Here is a 20,020-nt window from a genome sequence, read left to right on the forward strand (position 1 = left end):
AGCACATTAAGGTCCTGGAGTGGCCTAGCCAGTCTCCAGAGCTAATCCCATAGAAAATCTGTGGAGGGAGCTGAAGGTTCGAGTTGCCAAACGTCAGCCTCGAAACCTTAATGACTTGGAGAAGATCTGCAAAGAGGAGTGGAACAAAATCCCTCCTGAGATGTGTGCAAACCTGGTGGCCAACTACAAGAAACGTCTGACCTCTATGATTGCCAACAAGGGTTTTGCCACCAAGTACTAAGTCATGTTTTGCAGAGGGGTCAAATACTTATTTCCCTCATTAAAATGCAAATCAATTTCTAACATTTTTGACATGCGTTTTTCTGGATTTTTGTTGTTGTTATTCTGTCTCTCACTGTTCAAATAAACATACCATTAAAATTATAGACTGATCATGTCTTTGTCAGTGGGCAAACGTACAAATCAGCAGGGAATCAAATACTTTTTTCCCTCACTGTAGATGTGCCAAGCTTATAGAGACATAACCCAAGAGACTTGCAGCTGTAATTGCTGCAAAAGGTGGCTTTGTTTCACAAGAAAAAATATTTTGCATCTTCAAAGTGGAAGGCATGTTGTGTAAATCAAATGATACAAACCCCCCAAAAATCAATTTTAATTCCAGGTTGTAAGGCAACAAAATAGGAAAAATGCCAAGGGGGGTGAATACTTTCGCAAGCCACTGTAGGCTTGCCATAACCAAGAGGTTGAATACTAATTGACTCAAGACATTTCAGCTTTTTATTTTTAATTAATTTCTAAACATTTTTAAAAAAACATCCACTTTGACATTATGGGGTATTGTGTGTAGGCCAGTGACACAAAATCTAAATTGAATCCATTGTAAATTCAGGCTGTAACGCAACAAAATGTGGAAAAGGTCACAGGCTGATTCCTACAGCATACAAGAAACGTTGACTGCGTCCAAAATGGCAACCTATCCCCCTTATATAGTGCACTACTTCTGGCCAATAGGTGTCTTGTAAAAAGTAGTGCACTATATAGGGGGTAGGGTGCCATTTTGGATGCATCCTTTCTCCTTGGTGTGACCTGAGGTCTGAGAGCCAAAGGGAATTACTACATTTCCAAAGGGCAGGGGGAAGCTTTAAAGGGCAGTTCAGTGCATATACGTGTGTGTGTGTGTTTAACTGATGATGTCCAGGGTGAAATTCGGCAGCTGACTCCTTCTAAATAACACCTTCCAGACAGTCCCTCCTCTCAGAAAAGCTTTAGAGAGGGACTGTACTGTGTTTGCTTGGACGTAGATCTTGAGATTATGGTAAGGATACAGCTACAAGGTTGACTCCTGCAGAAGTCCCAAAAAATTGTCAGAACCTGTCTCAGTCAAAAACAATGTAAATCAGGGGAGTCACTTGGAGGAATGTGAATAATCTCCATACCTAAAACACACATTAACACAGTGTGGCTTCAGGCTTTGCAACAATATTTTATTACCTTTTACCAAGAGTAGAAATTTACAAAAAAAAAACGATTGAAAGATGAAAACAGCCCCCATGAACTTTAAGATGAACTCAAAAATTAATTGTAAAATAATTATTCACAAGAATAATAAATATCAGTCAGTGGGCAGAATAGAGGCTATTGTCTGTCAGCTCAGTGTGGCTAGCAACAGCATTTAACCAATATTTCAGCTCTATTGGAAAAGCAGAGGTTTTTTGTACTCTATTAATATAGAAGCATCTTGTCTTCTAAGAGGATTTTTACAAAGTACCTTACCAGTGACGAATAAAACCAAGAGGAAAATTAAATCAGTGCAGAGTGATCCACTCCTTACAACCAGTGTCCCTGCACAGAGAGAGAATGCTACCCTATTCCCTATAGTACACTACTATGGGCCCTGGTCAAAAGTAGTGCGCTATATAGGGAATAGGTTGCCATTTGAGATGCACACAGCCCGTATGTCACCTCTGAGAGGCAGAGAGGAGGTGATGAGGCTTTGATTCTCCCCAGGGTGGGTCACTCCATGGCCCGTACGGTCTCCTCTGGGTTTTGGGTTGCCGTGGCATTGGTGTAGGTGGGCACGCTGTATTTGGTGAGCACTGACTTGAACTGGTCCAGCGTAGCGTCGGTTCGCACCCCTGTCGGGTCAAAGTGGGTGCGGCTTACTCTGAAGCCCGCCTCCGTCAAGTACTGCAGGAACCTATTCAACCTGGAGAGAGGGGGACAGATGGATGAGAGGAGCTAGAACATATACTTTACGTTGAGCTCTTATATTTGTGTAATAAGACTGTAATAACATAATATCAACTAAACCTGATTTAGAACCTCAGAGCTCTAAAGTGGAAGGTGGAAGCACTGTGGCAACCCTTTATAAGTTTGAAAACTGCTACCGAAAACCCCTGGAAACTGACGCGTTTCGACCTCAAGCGATCTTTGTCAAAGTTGTGACATAGTGTTAGGGCTCAGGGGTCACTCACTTGGGCATGTTCATGCCTCTGATGCTGTGGCGGTGAATACCGTAGTAGAACGCTGGGTGCTCCAGAGACCCGTCTGATTTCAGCTTCTTCACCACGTTACCTGGCTCATCTCCTGTCTTTCTCTTTCCTGTGTTACATTAAAATAACATTTCTACAACATATTGAATAACATTTCTACAACATAAAGCAACATAGCATCCAGTCTGAAAATACCTATTGTTGTAGACAGGTGAAAGCCCTATTGTTGTAGACAGGTGAAAGCCCTATTGTTGTAGACAGGTGAAAGCCCTACTGTTGTAGACAGGTGAAAGCCCTACTGTTGTAGACAGGTGAAAGCCCTACTGTTGTAGACAGGTGAAAGCCCTACTGTTGTAGACAGGTGAAAGCCCTACTGTTGTAGACAGGTGAAAGCCCTACTGTTGTAGACAGGTGAAAGCCCTACTGTTGTAGACAGGTGAAAGCCCTACTGTTGTAGACAGGTGAAAGCCCTACTGTTGTAGACAGGTGAAAGCCCTATTGTTGTAGACAGGTGAAAGCCCTATTGTTGTAGACAGGTGAAAGCCCTATTGTTGTAGACAGGTGAAAGCCCTATTGTTGTAGACAGGTGAAAGCCCTATTGTTGTAGACAGGTGAAAGCCCTATTGTTGTAGACAGGTGAAAGCTCTATTGTTGTAGACAGGTGAAAGCCCCTCTCTTTATAACAGAATGTGTGTCTTGTTACCTGAGTGGTCAGCAGTCCCTGACTCTTCCACCTTCTGTACCTTGATGACTACACCACATTCCACTGGAGAGGAGAGGAAACATACAACATGTCAATAGAATACCTTACCCACCCGCCCCCTCCACATACACACACCCACGACCCTGGAGATTACCTTGGTTGGTGAGTGCAGTGTGCCCGTGAACAGAGGACTTGAGGGTGGTGCACTCTGACTCACAGATCAGAGTCTTGACCAGAGGCTGAATATCCTCCATACTGTGCTGCACCGCTGCAAACAACATCCTCCTCAGGAACCCTGTGTTAAACAGAGGGCCAGACCTGGGGGGAAAAACACATGCAGGTTACAGTTAAACACTTAAAGATGGAGGCTTACCAGAACTACACTGGTTCAAATATTGGCTATCACCCAATATATGCAAAAAGTTCTACCATAGTGGCCCCAGCTCCACCGCTGTCTTGCCAGGCATGCTCCCATGACAGGTGCAGGGCAGTTGTCTGTACAGGTTTTCTGTCGGAGGAAAAAAAAACTACAGAGTGACTTCAAATTCCCCTCCACCTCCTCTTTTCCTCTCAGAAACACCTCAACCATTTCCAGACGTACCCTCTACTTAACCTACTTACCCTCCACCATGCTCCCCTGTTTGAGGAACACCCTCTCCTCACACCACTGGCAGTGGATGAGCTGTCTGATCCTCTTGGCTGACTCGTCGGCCTGGGTGGGACCCCTGAGGACTCTGACGACCACCAGGACAAAGTGTTCAACCGCCACCGCCAGCAACACTTCTATGCCCTTATTACAGCGTGCCGCAGCCCTGAAGGAATACACGCATGAGACAGATGCATGAAATACTACACACTGAAACACACACACACACACACGTTACACTCTCACTGCCAGCAGCGTCTCAAAGCCACCCCAAAGAAAAACACACACAAGTTAAACAAAGACATACACAATGAAAATGTTCCACACACAGTCACACACAGTAATTTCCCCCGTACCCAGAGTATTCCACCTACCTGGTTACAGCGGACAGCACCATGCGTGCAGCCAGCTCCTTATAGTACTCTGTGCGGACTATATTCGAGCCATAGTGACGCATGGTGACGTTCAGGGACTTGGAGTAGAGAGAGCCCGTGTCCGTGGACGTCACAGAGATGATGCCCAGGTTACGGATGTTCCGGAACGCAGAGTCCAGATAATTGACCGCCGTGCCGAATGGGTCCAGGTGTCTGAGGGGGGTCGCCATGGAAACAACAGTTGGTTTGTGTTCGGTTTGACGGATAATCTGAAGCATCTATAGAACCACTGCTGGCCATAATATACTGTAAATAGGGTTATTGTAAGAGTATGATAAAACATTGGGCTCGGAATCCTTCTAGACTGAGTGATTGGTTGATAAACAGAGGAGACAGATAAGAACACGTCTCCTTGTGGGAGATCTGTCGACGTGCCCTTGAGCAGGGCATTGACCCTGGTTGCTTCTGTGCGTCGCTCTGGATGGGAGTCTGTTAGATGACTGATGTGATGTAGTTGTTGAGCGGCTTCACTGCAAGTATATTGTATGTTTTAAATATTCAATCAAATTTTTTTTTTAAAGAACAAAAAAGAAAGAAGAGGTGACGTCTCCTGCTACAGAGCTGCACCCCTAACAATAAGATGTTCCCTCCCTAGCTCCTCCCACCACCCCTAACAATAAGATGTTCCCTCCCTAGCTCCTCCCACCACCCCTATCAATAAGACGTTCCCTCCCTAGCTCCTCCCACCACCCCTATCAATAAGACGTTCCCTCCCTAGCTCCTCCCACCACCCCTATCAATAAGACGTTCCCTCCCTAGCTCCTCCCACCACCCCTATCAATAAGACGTTCCCTCCCTAGCTCCTCCCACCACCCCTATCAATAAGACGTTCCCTCCCTAGCTCCTCCCACCACCCCTATCAATAAGACGTTCCCTCCCTAGCTCCTCCCACCACCCCTATCAATAAGACGTTCCCTCCCTAGCTCCTCCCACCACCCCTATCAATAAGACGTTCCCTCCCTAGCTCCTCCCACCACCCCTATCAATAAGACGTTCTCTCCCTAGCTCCTCCCACCACCCCTATCAATAAGACGTTCCCTCCCTAGCTCCTCCCACCACCCCTATCAATAAGACGTTCCCTCCCTAGCTCCTCCCACCACCCCTATCAATAAGACGTTCCCTCCCTAGCTCCTCCCACCACCCCATCAATAAGACGTTCCCTCCCTAGCTCCTCCCACCACCCCTATCAATAAGACGTTCCCTCCCTAGCTCCTCCCACCACCCCTATCAATAAGACGTTCTCTCCCTAGCTCCTCCCACCACCCCTATCAATAAGACGTTCTCTCCCTAGCTCCTCCCACCACCCCTATCAATAAGATGTTCCCTCCCTAGCTCCTCCCACCACCCCTATCAATAAAACGTTCCCTCCCTAGCTCCTCCCACCACCACCCTTATCAATAAGACGTTCCCTCCCTAGCTCCTCCCACCACCCCTATCAATAAGACGTTCCCTCAATAGCTCCTCCCACCACCCCTATCAATAAGACATTTCCTCCCTAGCTCCTCCTACTCACATGTAGTCAAAAGACCTCAGGTGCATGATAACGTTGGCATCCATCTTGGCGACCTCCACGGTAGCGATGGGCACCCCGTCCACGTCCCCCGCCCCCCCGTCAGGGACCCGCGATGACCCCCGCGACCCCTCCACCCGGATGTGGTTGAGGTTGCAGTTCTCACGGATCATCTTGACACACACCTCATTGATGTCGGTTATGGTCACCTTGACGGCGTTCCGCAGGTGCTTGGCCCACTGGAGCCCCATAATGCCTGTGGCCCCAAACGCATCCAGACTCTCCAACGGGTTCCTCTCCTCAGCCAGGACTGCCAGGGAACAGAATACTAGCTGCCTGTAACCCACATGCACCAACACTATAGTCAGTCACTGTTCTGTTACCAAACCAAATCAAATGGAACATTGTTAAAGAGGATATTCTTTGACCTGTTGGTCTTCATCTTGCGGTTGAAGTAGGTGTCAGTCTTCTGTGGGGTCGTATGGTTGGGCATGAGCTGAACATTTGTCCCCAGCTCTTTCATTATCTCATAGGCCTGTCCGGACGGAGCTGTCAACCAATGAGAAAAAGCGAGAGAATAAATGTTCAATCTGCATCTCCAACTGTGTATATAAGGGTTGTGTTTTGTGTTTTGGTTAAGGTTGGTGAGAGCTCACCTGGCTCCTCAAAGGGCACATCAGAGCTGCCTGAGTAGCTGGCCTCAGTCTCTCCCTTGTTGACGTGGCGTTTCAGGTGACTGATCATGTCCGTCTTGCGGGCGATGGTGACAGAACACACTACACAGTGGTAATGGGCCACCAGCCGGCCTGGAGCCTGGGGGAGAACACATACACACACGCACGTCTATCGTAGTACCATGCTTCATACAGTCACTTTCATGCAATTTGAGTTGATTTGGAAAGAAAAAAATGAAGACACTGTGGAGACAAGTGGCCCTCATTCATTTCTGGTGTTATTTATCAGGTGTGATGGACAGAGTCTCACCTGGTCTCCATTGGGGCTGGGGCTGGGCCTCAGCTGTCTGCAAGGCAGGTGACAGATGCACATCTTCTGACCTGTGGGGGGTCAGAGGTTATTGTAGGTCATCATCAGGGCCCATCGTAATACCAGTTTATGCCATATCCCTTGAAAACCTTCCCATAACTGTACTGCTGCCAGCACTGGGGTGTCATTTAACTCCAGTGTTACACTCCACTGACTGACAGTTAATAATATGACAACCTTTACTAGTGATTCCATTGGGGCTCTGCAGTCGGCATAAAAACATGTAGAGTGGCAAGACTGTTGGTGAGGAATAGGAAGCCTAAATCTCTACAAGTTGCACAACTCACTCATTGACTTTCCTAAAGCAGTTCTGCTCACATCCGGCAGGTAGTCTAGCAGTTTAAGAGCGTTGTGCCAGTAACCAAAAGGTCGCTGGTTCGAATCTTAACCCTAATTGCTCCTGTAAGTCGCTCTGGATAAGAGCATCTGTTAAATGACTAAAATATAAATACAAAATACATCCCACTTGGCAAACACTGGTTCACTTAAATTATGTGGAATAGATGTTGAATTGACATATGTGCCAAGTGTGATAGCTCTGACTACCATTCATATGGAACTTGGAAAGGAAAGTACTGATCCTCTCACTATCCAAAAACCTGTTAACACCTACATAGAGCTGAGTCAACCAAGCCGTGTGCTAACGGTAGAGACTCAGCAGGTGGGAAGACAACAACACCAGTTCCTCTGTGTGTGTGTGTGTTTGCGCACATGCATACCGTAGAGCGTATAGCAGTATCATCTTTGTGTGGTGATGATGGTGGTACCTTCAAACTCCACATAGACCTTCCAGTGGAGGTTCTGGAGGTGGCGTCGTAGCTTGTGGCTGTAGCAGGCCTTAAACTTCTCCTCAGGGCATAGTGGACACGCCTTCCTCCCAGCTGTGGAAAACAGAGAGAGAGATAGAGCAAAGAGATTGGAACTGGTAAATACAAAAGCATAGGAGGGAAGACTCTTTATATATTTATTTTTTAGGAAAAATAATCTTACCTCCATTTAGGTCGGTCAGCGCCTCCAGGCCCTCTAGTTTGGTCTGGATAGAGATGTGTCTATCTGTAACATTAGTATTGAAAGGATCGTTAAACAAAAACCTATATTTATGGTCATACTCATCATCTAGAATCAAAGGCAACTGAATGTATTCAAATAATGTATGGGTACTGGACTCATTTCTGGGTCTATACAGTGAATGGTGTTTTTATTACCGCTGGTTGTGGTTGATGGTTTGGCATCATTGTCCCCTGCCAGTGCCTCAGTCTTCCCCACAGTACTACTTGCTGAAGATACATCATCCTCGGCAGGCTGTCTCTCTTCCGGGACCAGTGTGTCTGAGTCTCCACCACCTAATGGACAAGTTTAGACTGGACTAGATCAGAATATCATACCCCCAATGATTAATAGAGAGTCATTTCAAACATGTATATTGGGAAATAATTAATTGTGTGTTTTTCCCAAGATTTGTTGAGTCACACAAGTTAGTGATGCTCATAGCCTCCTAGACAACATAAATGTTAAAAGCTTACCTGGTTTCTAAATGAGAAACATGCACTGGACTAAAATAGTTCCTATGATTTTCTTTCGTATTTTTAAATTGTCTTTGGGGAAAGGGGGGAAGAGACAATATAGCTTGTCAGAATTAAATGCGCGGTGCGATGATGTAAGTAGGTTGGGTCTAGAAATTGTGAACCGCTGCAACCCCTACGGTCCTATTGCGGAGCTCCGTGACCAGACCATTGCTACGTAAAATATAAAAGGAGGACAAATGTAAATCGAAGTGTTTAATCAATACAATGTGAAGACAGTTCGATAAATGTACGTTATTTGTAATAACTACGTTTTTCACGCCAGCTTATTTCCTGTTATCAAGATTATTTACTACTAGGTCCCATGGCGGAGCTCCGTGGTGAGGCCCTCATTTACTTCAGCAGTTAAAAAGTCGAAATCAAGGCATATTTACTTCATAATAAGGATGCTGGAAGTATATTTTATTATGTATAAATTAATGTTGTCTTTAATTTTCACTAAAATACAGACAGTCGTAGTTTTCTAACCTTTTATATCGACGTCCTCCTGGTGTAGTTGTTCGGTGTCTCCTTCCTTGAGCTCCGCCATTTTACTAAAGTACAGAGAAATACGCAGGCTATGCTTTTTACTCCCACTACGCAAATTGCGTAAACCTTCATTTTAATCACTTTTTATTATTATTTGAAGACAATATTTTTTTTTACAAGAAACAACGAGATAACAATTATAGGATATGATAACAAAATGAAGACATCTAAGATATCTGGGGAAAATATATACAATACACTTACTACGCAATAGCCTCCTCACTTGATTATCCTTAAAGGGGCAATCAGCAATTGCTACATACATTATTTTTGGACATAAATTAATGATACGGACCTATTGATTTTTTAGGAATATAACTTATATATGCCTAATGAGCATAGTTTAACGGTCTTACCCCATCACAATCCAAAATATAAGCTTGTTTTACTCCAATATTTTTAAACAAAGTAAATGTAAACGAACACTGCATAGCCTTAAAACATGGTAAAACATGGTTAAAACTATAACATTGATATCATGGATGGTCAGTCCTTGCAACCATAGCTATGTCTATGAATTTGAGAGCGATTGCATTTCTCCAGCCCCATCCCTCAGTTTTTAACCGAAAGAGTGGCGGGGTATAATTTGTTATTGTTTCAACTGCTGATTAGCCCTTAAAACAAAATATGATAAATGTGTTATGAAGAATCTACTATCCTTTATATTAACTTTTGTCCACTATATAAAAATTCACATTTCTGAACCGTCATATATGTAAGTCTAAAAACTACACATCCCATGATCCTCCAGAACCTCTGTTTCCGTTGCATGTGACGTAACGGATGTTTTCTGACAGTGGTCTACTCAGTAGCCCAAGGTAAGCGTGATTGTAGGGCTTTAGTAAATCTTCTTAGTCAGTATCTCATTTAAATGCATTTGTCATTGGAAGTTGCTCACATTGTGATAAAACCAGTGTTGTGGACACGTTCAGTAAGTTCATTATGAGTGTCGTGGGTCTATCACACGTGATGATTTTGATTTGGAACAATGGCTAGCTAGAAAGCTAGGATCTCCTAACGTAAGCAACTGTGTAACTTTACTGTAACTGCCAGTTCATTCTAAGATAGCTGACTTAGCTAAATACATTGAAGTAAATATTCAATAACATTGATTTTACTAGGTATGTATTCAGCTAGCTACATTCACAGAACTCTATTTGAGCAGTTAGCCTCATGTTTCTTCTCCATGCTTCCCCACAAATTACATTCGGACTGCATTGTATCACTGCAAGTTTCAGGGGAACATTGCATAGGTAGCTAGCCAATGAGAGATCTTGAAGTATCTCTCAGTGATCTGAAGTATCTCTGTGAGGTCAAAACATTGACTCTCCAGTCTCCATTGGAAGTTGGATTCAGAGATAATCTGTCTTGTATTCTTTGAATGAAGGATGATTTTGTTATAAGAAGAGAACACCTCAGCTGCTATTTTGTTAATTTTCTGTATAGGTTTCTCTTATTTAACAGGAATTTTCTACCAAGATGTCAAAGAAGTCCAAGAAGAAGAAGAAGCAGAAGAAGGAGACAGATAAGTTATCTTCTTCCTCCAGTGAGGTGAGGAGCTTGCTGACATTTGTTATTGTGACCTCAGAGTCGTCTCTTACATCTCTTACTAGGAGTGTTAACCAAGGCTAAAGGTGTGTTTTTGTTTTGTGCTGAATCCAGCAGTCGTCACAGAAGCAAAAGGGCACCAAGAAACGCAGTAGTGCAGAGGGGAAGCACCATGGCAGCTGTTCTTCCGAGGAGAAACGGGGGAGAGAGAAAGGAGGTAGCCACTCCACCCCAGGGAATAGGGCAGCAGGGAGCAGTGACAAGAAAGACCGGGAGTTCAAGAAAGCTCTCTACAGACAGGGGAAAACTACCTCACAAGGTGCAGCGGAGGGAAAAAACGCAGGTCCGCTTGGAACCCTTTCTCAGGACAGCTCTGTGAGGAAGAGTTGCCCCAGCCAGGATGGGTTGGCTACCTCAGGGGTCAGGACCGCAGACAGAATGTCCTCCAAACCAGTCAGCAGTCAGAGTGCGAATAAGACCCAGTCCCAAAATGTGGAGAAGATCCATACGTCCCAGGGAAGCTCCAGTAAGCCATCCCAGGGAAGCTCCAGTAAGCCATCCCAGGGAAGCTCCAGTAAGCCATCCCAGGGACGCTCCAGTAAGCCATCCCAGAAGAGCCCCTCCAAAACAGCCTCGAGCAGACTGCCGACGAGTCCCAGGTCCCTCATGGCCCAGCTGAAGGAGCAGAGGAAGACGCTGGTGAAAAGGAGGTCCAGACCTGAGGAGAAGCCTGGCACTGGGAAGGACCACACCTTCCAAGGTAGGAGCTCCCAGGAACCCCAGCTGTCCCTGTCACTGGCTGAGGAGATGAGGGAGAAGAGGAGGAAGCTAGTGAAGAGGAGATCTGAAGAAGAGAGGGAGGATGTGTTAAAGGCTAAACGGGACCAGAGTGGAGCAAAACCCTACAGTCTTCCCTCTAACACCACCATCAAGCAGTCTTCCACCTCTACTAAAAACACTACCTTTGAGAAAATCTCAAACACAGCAAGACATAGGCCTGCCACCCAAAAGCAGGAGAATGTCTCTGATCTGTCCAAAACATCCAAGACATCTAAGTCCACGTGTGCCAAGGTAGAGATGCCACTACCCAAACCTCAGCTGCCTCTCAATTTTAAGATCCCAAAGAAGGCCAAACTTGTGCCACTGCCAGTTAATAGTGCCATCTGGGGGGGTGACCAGGAGGATAGTAATGACAATAAGACCATCAGTGCTCGAGCGAAGGTGGTGTCTCCTGCTTCTAGGCTTTCTCACCACACAGGGAGTGTGTCCAAACTTTGGACACCAAGGAGTGTGTCCAAACTTTGGACACCAAGGAGTGTGTCCAAACTTTGGACACCAAGGACTGTGTCCAAATCTTTGGACTCAAAAGACGGTGTGTCGGCTGCTGTGAACAGAAACAAGCAGCACAAATGTGAAACGGTTCCAGAATCTTCCAAAGGTTCTAAAGAATTACAGCCCAGTTCAGCTCAAGGGATGACATCACCACCCTGTAACAGAACAACATCCCCTGAAGATTATATAGAAGTCTATGATAATGACCAAGAGGTAGGTTTCTCAACATCATGACCAATTATTGATGTGTGTGAGTGGGTGCGTGCGTGTGTCCGTAAGCTTGCGTACAGTGGGGGGTGTGTGTGTGTGTGTGTGTGTGTGTGTGTGTGTGTGTGTGAACACGTCCTCTGTGTCTGCTAGATGCAGCTGGTGGAGGAGCTCCATCTGGCCCGCAGTGAGAAGAGGCTGGAGCTGAATGTGGTTGAGATCTATGGAGAACTCACCAGCATGGACATCGACCCATCAGAGGAGGGCGCCACATTCACATTCAGTGAGAGAACCACCACTAACAAACCCTCCGCACCTACAAGCCAAACAATTACAGAGACATTATGCCTTGAACCAAGTGTTTTAATAGAAGGAATATAAGACATTAGATTTGCCCGTCAGGGCCTTCCTCCTCCTCAGTATGCACATAAGGCCATCGGGGACGAACTCAGTATTAAAACCCTGCTCTCTGGTCACCTGTGTAGGTAAGGAGGAGGATCTTCAGCAGGATCTGATCGTTGTCCTGGACACCAACATCCTTCTCAGTCACCTAGACTTCGTCAAGAAGATAAGGTCACACGGCCTTGGAGGTGTGTGGAAGTGGAAGGGACACTGTTTAAAAAATGACTAGATTCAATAAATCCCACTACCCCAATTCCAATCACTCATAGAACACAGTTCTCCTTTTGATCAACTCTCTCCTTCATCTCCCTGCTCCTGCTCCTCCTCCTCCACTCTTCCTCAACCTTCTTCTATTCCCCCCCTCTCCTCTCCCCCTCCGACACTTCTCCTCCTCCCCCTCCTCCTCCCCATCTCCCCTCCCCTCCCTACCTCTCCTCCCCCACCCATCCTCCACCTGTCCTCCCCCACCTCTCCTTCTCCCACACCTCCTCCCCCACCTTTCCTCCTCCTCCCCTGTCTCCCCCACCTCCTCCTCCTCCCCCATCTCTCCTCTCTCCTCCCCTCCTCCCCCCCCCCTCCCTCAGCTCTAGGTCTCCCCACAGTGCTAGTACCCTGGGTGGTACTACAGGAGCTAGATTCTCTGAAGAACAGGAAGAGGCTGTCCAGCTCTGTAGCCCACCTGGCCACACCTGCCGTTCATTACATCTACACCTGCCTGAAGAGCCAGGAGCCTCGGCTCTGGGGCCAGTCCATGCAGCAGGCCTCTCAGAGCAGCCGTGAGTCCCCTATGTATTTTCTCCATTGGCACCAACTGAATGATAGTTCCTCTGGACTGCCACCTGGTGGCGATAGCGGCATAGTGCTATTTCAACTCAGCGCACACAGCATCATAAAACTACTTGTTTCAATGACAAGCAGTCGCACTAGTAGAATCTCTCCCTTTCTGCAGAATCTCTCCCAAACTCCATTTGAACTGTCAGCAGTAACTAAGCAGGTTCACCTAAGCCGACAATAAAGCTTTTCTCTGTCTTCAGTGCTGAGGTGATGGTCATGACGCATGTCTCCTGTCCCCTCTCTCTCTGACAGAGGGACTCAATGTTGAGAATAATGACGACAGAGTGCTGCAGTGCTGCCTGCAATACCAGAGTCTTTACCGAGAGGGCGCTCTCATCCTCTGCACGTGAGTCCTCCCCCACCCTCCTGCTGCAGTGTGTCTGCCTGTCTTTCTTTCCTCTGCAGATACATGCATGCAGGATAGGTTTGACTGTGTGTGTACCTGTCTGTAGATAGTTCTGTATGTGATATGGTGATGTTTGAGAGGGATACTGCTTGTCATCAGTATTCATTTCTTCATTTCACTATGGCAAAGGGATTCATTTCCTTTACAAGCTGTTTCACACTCTCTGGTCACACACTCTCTCTCTCTCTGTCTCTGTCTCTCTCTCACTCTGTCTCACTGTGTGTGTGACAAATGCATTTGTAGAAATCTCTTTCTGTCTGGTTGATTGACTGTGATTGTGTGTATGTCCACAGTAATGATAAGAACCTGTGTAGTAAGGCCCTGCTGAGTGGGGTGAAGGCCCTCAGTAAGGCTGACCTGGAGGAGGAGGTGGACAGGCTCAAAACGCCTGGTGTCCACAACCTGACCCCCGCCCCCACCCAACCCCACACACAGACCCCTATCAGCACACAGACCCTCATCCAGACCCGTGACCACCAGGAACCCAGCCCCTCCCCAGGCCGGCAGCAGAATGAACAGAGGAGGAGTGACGGAGGGAAAGAGAGAGGAATGGAAGAGGAGAAAAAGAAGGTTGCAGAAGAAGCCCGGGAGCTGAGCAGCTGCGTGTCAGTACTGGAGGACTGTCTGAAGGAGGCGCTGTCTCAGGTGCTGGAGGTTGAGATGAAGGCAGCCTATGAAGAACTGTGGACAGAGGTAAACGGTTTATATTTTTTGCAGTGGTGGCAACAATTTAGCAATAAAAGTCAGTCTAAAATGGCACAAGAAAATATTCATCAATAAATTCCTTTTGGGCAAAACATAATCCAAAACAAGTGCAAGTTTTTATAGTCACAAGATTGATGTAGTCATTGCGTGCAAGGAATATGGGACCAAATATTAAACTTTTGACTACTTTAATACACTATAAGGTAATTTGTCCAAATACTTATGACTTCTTCAAATGGTGAGACTAGATACATAAAGTGTTTTCATTTCTAAACGGTAAAACGGATATATATGAAAATGCAGTCAAATATAAACGGACATTCTCTACTGTCACCTAACATGAAACATTCTATCTCAAATATAAAATGATTGGGTATAGTGCCCCCCAAAAAATAAAAATGTGCCTCACTGTCCAAAGACATATGGACGGGAGTGTATATACAACTACGTAAACTGATCAGATGTTGGCTATAATTTTGTAAACTACATTTTTGTTTGGATACGATAGATCGTATATCTGAAACCGCCCTGGACTCTTGAAGGCCTCCTGCAGTGTTTCAAGAAACACTGGATCTCTGTCTTTGGGAATATCGTCCCTCGGAATCTGCAGCAATCCCTGGAAAACCTTCACAACTTCTTCTTCTCAGGTGAGAAATCATGATGACATCACTGTCAGATTACAGCACTCTCAAAATGCAATCAAAGTCCCTCTTTGGGAACTACAGATGTAAATGAGCTGCTAGCTAAATCTGGTGCAACACATCTTTTCTCAGTTACTAAGACTTTTTGGTTGTACATTGTCCAAATAAACTATAAATAATGAAAAAAAACCGATAGAATGTTATGCGTGTACTTTGCACTCTTTGATGGATACTATTAAAAACAAAACAAAACAAAAAAACATGTATGCATTCACTAACTGTAAGTCGCTCTGGATAAGAGTGTCTGCTAAATGACTAAAATGTAAATGTAAATGTAGTACATTTGCATGCTGAAAATAAATAGATTCTGATAGCCCTTGATATGGGCCCAGTGCATTGTGCTGCTAATATAGTTATCCTTAGCTAAAGCACACAGTATTCAAGTTGACCGCACAGTGCTATACTGCCTACGCTAGTGGTCTTAGTGCTCTACAGAACTATATTCAGAAACGTGTGTCAGAAGCCATATGCTGACTGAGTGGCTAACTGCAGTAGCCATACTAAGCATGCTGCTCAGTACTGCCCTGGCTAACTGCAGTACTGCCCTGGCTAACTGCAGTACTGCCCTGGCTAACTGCAGTAGCCATACTAAACATGCTGCTCAGTACTGCCCTGGCTAACTGCAGGAGCCATACTAAACATGCTGCTCAGTACTGCCCTGGCTCTGTTTGTCCTGGCTAACTGCAGTACTGCCCTGGCTAACTGCAGTACTGCCCTGGCTAACTGCAGTACTGCCCTGGCTAACTGCAGTACTGCCCTGGCTAACTGCAGTAGCCATACTAAACATGCTGCTCAGTACTGCCCTGGCTCTGTTTGTCCTTGTATTACATTAGCAGGTATTGTGTGAGTGTGTTCCCCTGTTCTTTCCATCATCTGTATAGCATGACTGGGCTTCCCCCCCCCCCTATTCTAATCTTGGGTGGACTAGCCAGGACTATTGGTGGGAGAGAGGGAGGGAGTGGGAGAGAGGGGGGGAGGGAGGGAGTGGGAGAGAGAGAGAGGGAGTGGGAGAGCAGGAGGGAGGGAGGGAGGGAGGGAGGGAGGGAGGGAGTGGGGGAGAGTGATGGAGAGGGAGGGAGGGAGAGAGGGAGAGAGGGAGGGAGAGAGGGAGGGAGAGAGAGGGAGGGAGTGGGAGAGAGAGGGATGAACGGTGTATATCGAGGAATCCAGAAGTGGAAAACTACTGCAGTGTGTTACTGTTTGTGTGTGCACAGTGTTTGCATGTGTGTGGGTGGATGTGCACGGAAGGGATGTGACATTAGGTATAAACAGACACACAAACACACACACCATCCAGCTAGTCTCTTTGGCAAAATGCCCTCTGCCTGTCCTCCTGCCTGTCCTCCTGCCTGCCCTCCTGCCTGCCTGTCTCCACCTGTATCCTTCCTCCTGTCCTCTCCCCTCAGCATGCTACAGAGACAGATACTGTACACTAATAGAAACCAGCAGCACAAATAAACATTGCTGCACATTTGCCTTTAGATTATTTCCTAGAAGTCTTCCTATTATCCATTAACTGCGCTAGTACTGGCTCTGGTCAATAACTACTGTTCTGTCAGGACAAACTCGCTCTGGTCAATAACTACTGTTCTGTCAGGACAAACTGGCTCTGGTCAATAACTACTGTTCTGTCAGGACAAACTGGCTCTGGTCAATAACTACTGTTCTGTCAGGACAAACTGGCTCTGGTTAATAACTACTGTTCTGTCAGGACAAACTGGCTCTGGTCAATAACTACTGTTCTGTCAGGACAAACTGGCTCTGGTTAATAACTACTGTTCTGTCAGGACAAACTGGCTCTGGTCAATAACTACTGTTCTGTCAGGACAAACTGGCTCTGGTTAATAACTACTGTTCTGTCAGGACAAACTGGCTCTGGTTAATAACTACTGTTCTGTCAGGACAAACTGGCTCTGGTTAAATAACTACTGTTCTGTCAGGACAAACTGGCTCTGGTTAATAACTACTGTTCTGTCAGGACAAACTGGCTCTGGTTAATAACTACTGTTCTGTCAGGACAAACTGGCTCTGGTTAAATAACTACTGTTCTGTCAGGACAAACTGGCTCTGGTCAATAACTACTGTTCTGTCAGGACAAACTGGCTCTGGTCAATAACTACTGTTCTGTCAGGACAAACTGGCTCTGGTCAATAACTACTGTTCTGTCAGGACAAACTGGCTCTGGTCAATAACTACTGTTCTGTCAGGACAAACTGGCTCTGGTTAATAACTACTGTTCTGTCAGGACAAACTGTGGGGCTGCTTACGATTGGCCCCTGTGTTTCTCATTGACGTATGTGCGTGCGTGACTACATGTGATCCTGTGTGTGTGTGCCTGTGTACTAGTGTGTGTGTGTGTGTGTGTCTGGTTAAGTGTACAAAGTGTGTGTGTACACTGACGTTCTGGTCTCTCTCCTTAGGTAAATCAGTAGAGCGTACCTCTACGATGCTGGCTCTGTATGAGGCTAGAGAGCTGCTGCAGGCCTTCGGCTGCAGGTCAGACTACGGTGGGCATGTCCGACCGGCCCTCTCCACCCTGAACTCCCTGCTGCAGAGGATACTTCCTCAGGTACGCTGCCTGGAGCTCATTCAGGACTGCAACATCACACGGTGGCAAATACGTTTTCTTTATGTTTTGGACCCAAGTTTTCCAAAGTTGTTCAAACTTATTTGTATTGTATTCTTGTGCGTTTCTTAAAATCTCTTACCGTTTTACCATTGAGCTCTCATCTAAGAGACATTCCAATGTTTGTGCTTGTTTACAAATGACAAATAAATACAACTTGAACTTTATCTTGGTATGTAGCCAGGGAAAGTCTCAGAGGAGACCCACACCAGTGATGGTGACACCCTCATGGCGGAAGAGGAGGAGGAAGAGAAACAGACCACGCCTCCTCAGGTGTCACACCAGGAAGTGTGGGTGATGTTTGAGAACATCTGGAACAATGTGTGTGGGATCAGGTGAGCAGATGATACAGAGTTCAGGTTTAGGATCTGTGGAGATTAGGCCATAGTCGGGGAGTTGGGGTTCTAAATACTAGTATTTCTAACATGCATTCTAAAGATTGTGCATGTTAAAGGGACATTTATTTAATGAATGAATGTGAGTATATGTTAGTATAAGTATGATGTTGACCCTATGTTCTGTCTCTGGTCACTGTGCTGTGTTCAGCTCTGCTGTGTTCGCTGCTCTCCGCTTTGACCCGGGCGCCATAGAAACAAACAAGCCAGTAGAAGGTCCTCCTCTTCCCCAGGACGCCCTCTCCTGTCTGCACAGACTATCTACTGCTGTCAGACAACTGCTACAGGCCTTTACCAGGTGCGATACCTGACATATCTCTCACCTCACCTTAAACACCTGCAAACCTTGTAGCTCTTAGGACCAGGGCTGGTGACCACTACCACCCCAGACTCAGACTTACCATATTCAATGAGGCTGACTTTTAGTTTTATTAGTGCATGAATCACTCAGCTGTTCCAGACTACAGCCCTAAGGATGTGTTTTGAGGGAGCGTTTGCAAATTGCCCAGAAATGGGACAATCGTGATGACATCCCAGTACAGCTCCTGATTGATCTCCTTTGTCTTGTCTGTCTGGCTTCACTCTCTCCTCTCTGCTAGACTCACTGCCATTCAGGCCAAAGCCAGGGAAGATAATAGTGAGTCTGCAGACAATCTGCAATCAGGAACACTTCCTTCACTTTCACATTACATCACTCATGGTTGCTATGGTGATTAAGTTATAAAAAAATAATCATCCCAGCAGTCAAGGGTGACTGAAATTGTTCATGTGATGGTTGACGTCTCAATGTGATGTTTCTATTAGTTTTAAAGCCGTTTGTCTTACAGGAGTTTGGCTTTCTCCTGGACAGCCAAATGTCCTCGCCTTGTTTTCCACTACATTGGTTAGCTACTCCTGTTTTCCACCACATTGGTTAGCTACTGCTGTTTTCCACTACATTGGTTAGCTACTGCTGTTTTCCACTACATTGGTTAGCTACTGCTGTTTTCCACTACATTGGTTAGCTACTGCTGTTTTCCACTACATTGGTTAGCTACTGCTGTTTTCCACTACATTGGTTAGCTACTCCTGTTTTCCACCACATTGGTTAGCTACTCCTGTTTTCCACTACATTGGTTAGCTACTCCTGTTTTCCACTACATTGGTTAGCTACTCCTGTTTTCCACTACATTGGTTAGCTACTCCTGTTTTCCACCACATTGGTTAGCTACTCCTGTTTTCCACCACATTGGTTAGCTACTCCTGTTTTCCACTACATTGGTTAGCTACTCCTGTTTTCCACTACATTGGTTAGCTACTCCTGTTTTCCACCACATTGGTTAGCTACTCCTGTTTTCCACCACATTGGTTAGCTACTCCTGTTTTCCACTACATTGGTTAGCTACTCCTGTTTTCCACTACATTGTGGAATAGGATTGAAAGTATGGCATGCTGCTGTACACACACACACACACACACACACACACACACACACACACATACACACACACACAGCCTCAAACGGGGGTCTGATTTGGTTGGTGTTGGTGAATGGTGGCCCCTCAGTCAGGAACGCTCTTTCAACAGTAACTATGAACATTCTGCCTCATTGTAGTTTGAAGTGGTGTGTTCATTTAATTAACCTTTATTTAACCAGGTAAGTCATTCTGAAAAATAACGACCTGTGCCCGTTTTCCCGATAGCGATGGAACTTAGGCTTACGAGTGTTTTTAACAATGCATCTTTCCTACAAGATGTAACATGTTTCCCAAAACACCACACAGAGAGAACGGGTCGCTAAGTGCGTCGTTGGAGCATGTGTCGATACTGATAGGATTGAAAGAAAGGCTGTGCTGTTCTCGGGTCAGCTTTCTCCATTCAAATCTTACCTTAACATTATAATTACAGTGCCTTCGGAAAGTATTCAGACCCCTTGACTTTTTCCACATTTTATTACGTAACAGCCTTCTAAAATGTATTATAT

At 45.8% G+C, this 20,020-nt stretch overlaps 2 protein-coding genes across 3 annotated transcripts in view; one reads left to right on the top strand and one right to left on the bottom strand.

Annotated features, from left to right (window-relative positions):
* Positions 1-728: 728 nt before the first annotated feature.
* Positions 729-8,919, bottom strand: trmt1l (tRNA methyltransferase 1-like). 2 transcript variants are annotated; one of them, XM_084162946.1, is made up of 15 exons: positions 8,842-8,919; positions 7,996-8,133; positions 7,781-7,843; positions 7,558-7,671; positions 6,731-6,801; positions 6,403-6,559; positions 6,175-6,295; positions 5,750-6,082; positions 4,177-4,389; positions 3,778-3,968; positions 3,586-3,664; positions 3,311-3,474; positions 3,157-3,219; positions 2,436-2,562; positions 729-2,167 (listed from the first exon to the last, which is right to left on the bottom strand). In XM_084162946.1, the coding sequence occupies exons 1-15, from the start codon at positions 8,900-8,902 to the stop codon at positions 1,975-1,977; spliced, it is 2,088 nt and encodes a 695-aa protein (XP_084019072.1). In that variant the 5' UTR covers positions 8,903-8,919; the 3' UTR covers positions 729-1,974. The 2 variants fall into 2 exon arrangements, with proteins under 2 accessions (XP_084019072.1, XP_084019073.1); XM_084162947.1 differs by lacking the exons at positions 7,781-7,843; positions 7,996-8,133; positions 8,842-8,919 and having other exon boundaries at positions 7,510-7,575.
* Positions 8,920-9,674: 755 nt separating this feature from the next.
* Positions 9,675-20,020, top strand: part of swt1 (SWT1 RNA endoribonuclease homolog) — a 43,591-nt gene continuing 33,245 nt past the window's right edge. Inside the window, exons 1-12 of the mRNA XM_084163798.1 lie at positions 9,675-9,719; positions 10,348-10,452; positions 10,564-11,994; positions 12,142-12,271; positions 12,474-12,578; positions 12,975-13,166; positions 13,477-13,570; positions 13,924-14,323; positions 14,844-14,982; positions 17,457-17,605; positions 17,843-17,997; positions 18,209-18,355. Coding sequence (XP_084019924.1) covers positions 10,381-10,452; positions 10,564-11,994; positions 12,142-12,271; positions 12,474-12,578; positions 12,975-13,166; positions 13,477-13,570; positions 13,924-14,323; positions 14,844-14,982; positions 17,457-17,605; positions 17,843-17,997; positions 18,209-18,355 — 3,014 coding nt within the window. The 5' untranslated portion in view covers positions 9,675-9,719; positions 10,348-10,380. The remainder of the gene's footprint in view (positions 9,720-10,347; positions 10,453-10,563; positions 11,995-12,141; positions 12,272-12,473; positions 12,579-12,974; positions 13,167-13,476; positions 13,571-13,923; positions 14,324-14,843; positions 14,983-17,456; positions 17,606-17,842; positions 17,998-18,208; positions 18,356-20,020) is intronic.

This window comes from Coregonus lavaretus (assembly GCF_964263955.1).
Source record: "Coregonus lavaretus genome assembly, chromosome: 6".
Lineage (NCBI taxonomy): Eukaryota > Metazoa > Chordata > Actinopteri > Salmoniformes > Salmonidae > Coregonus > Coregonus lavaretus.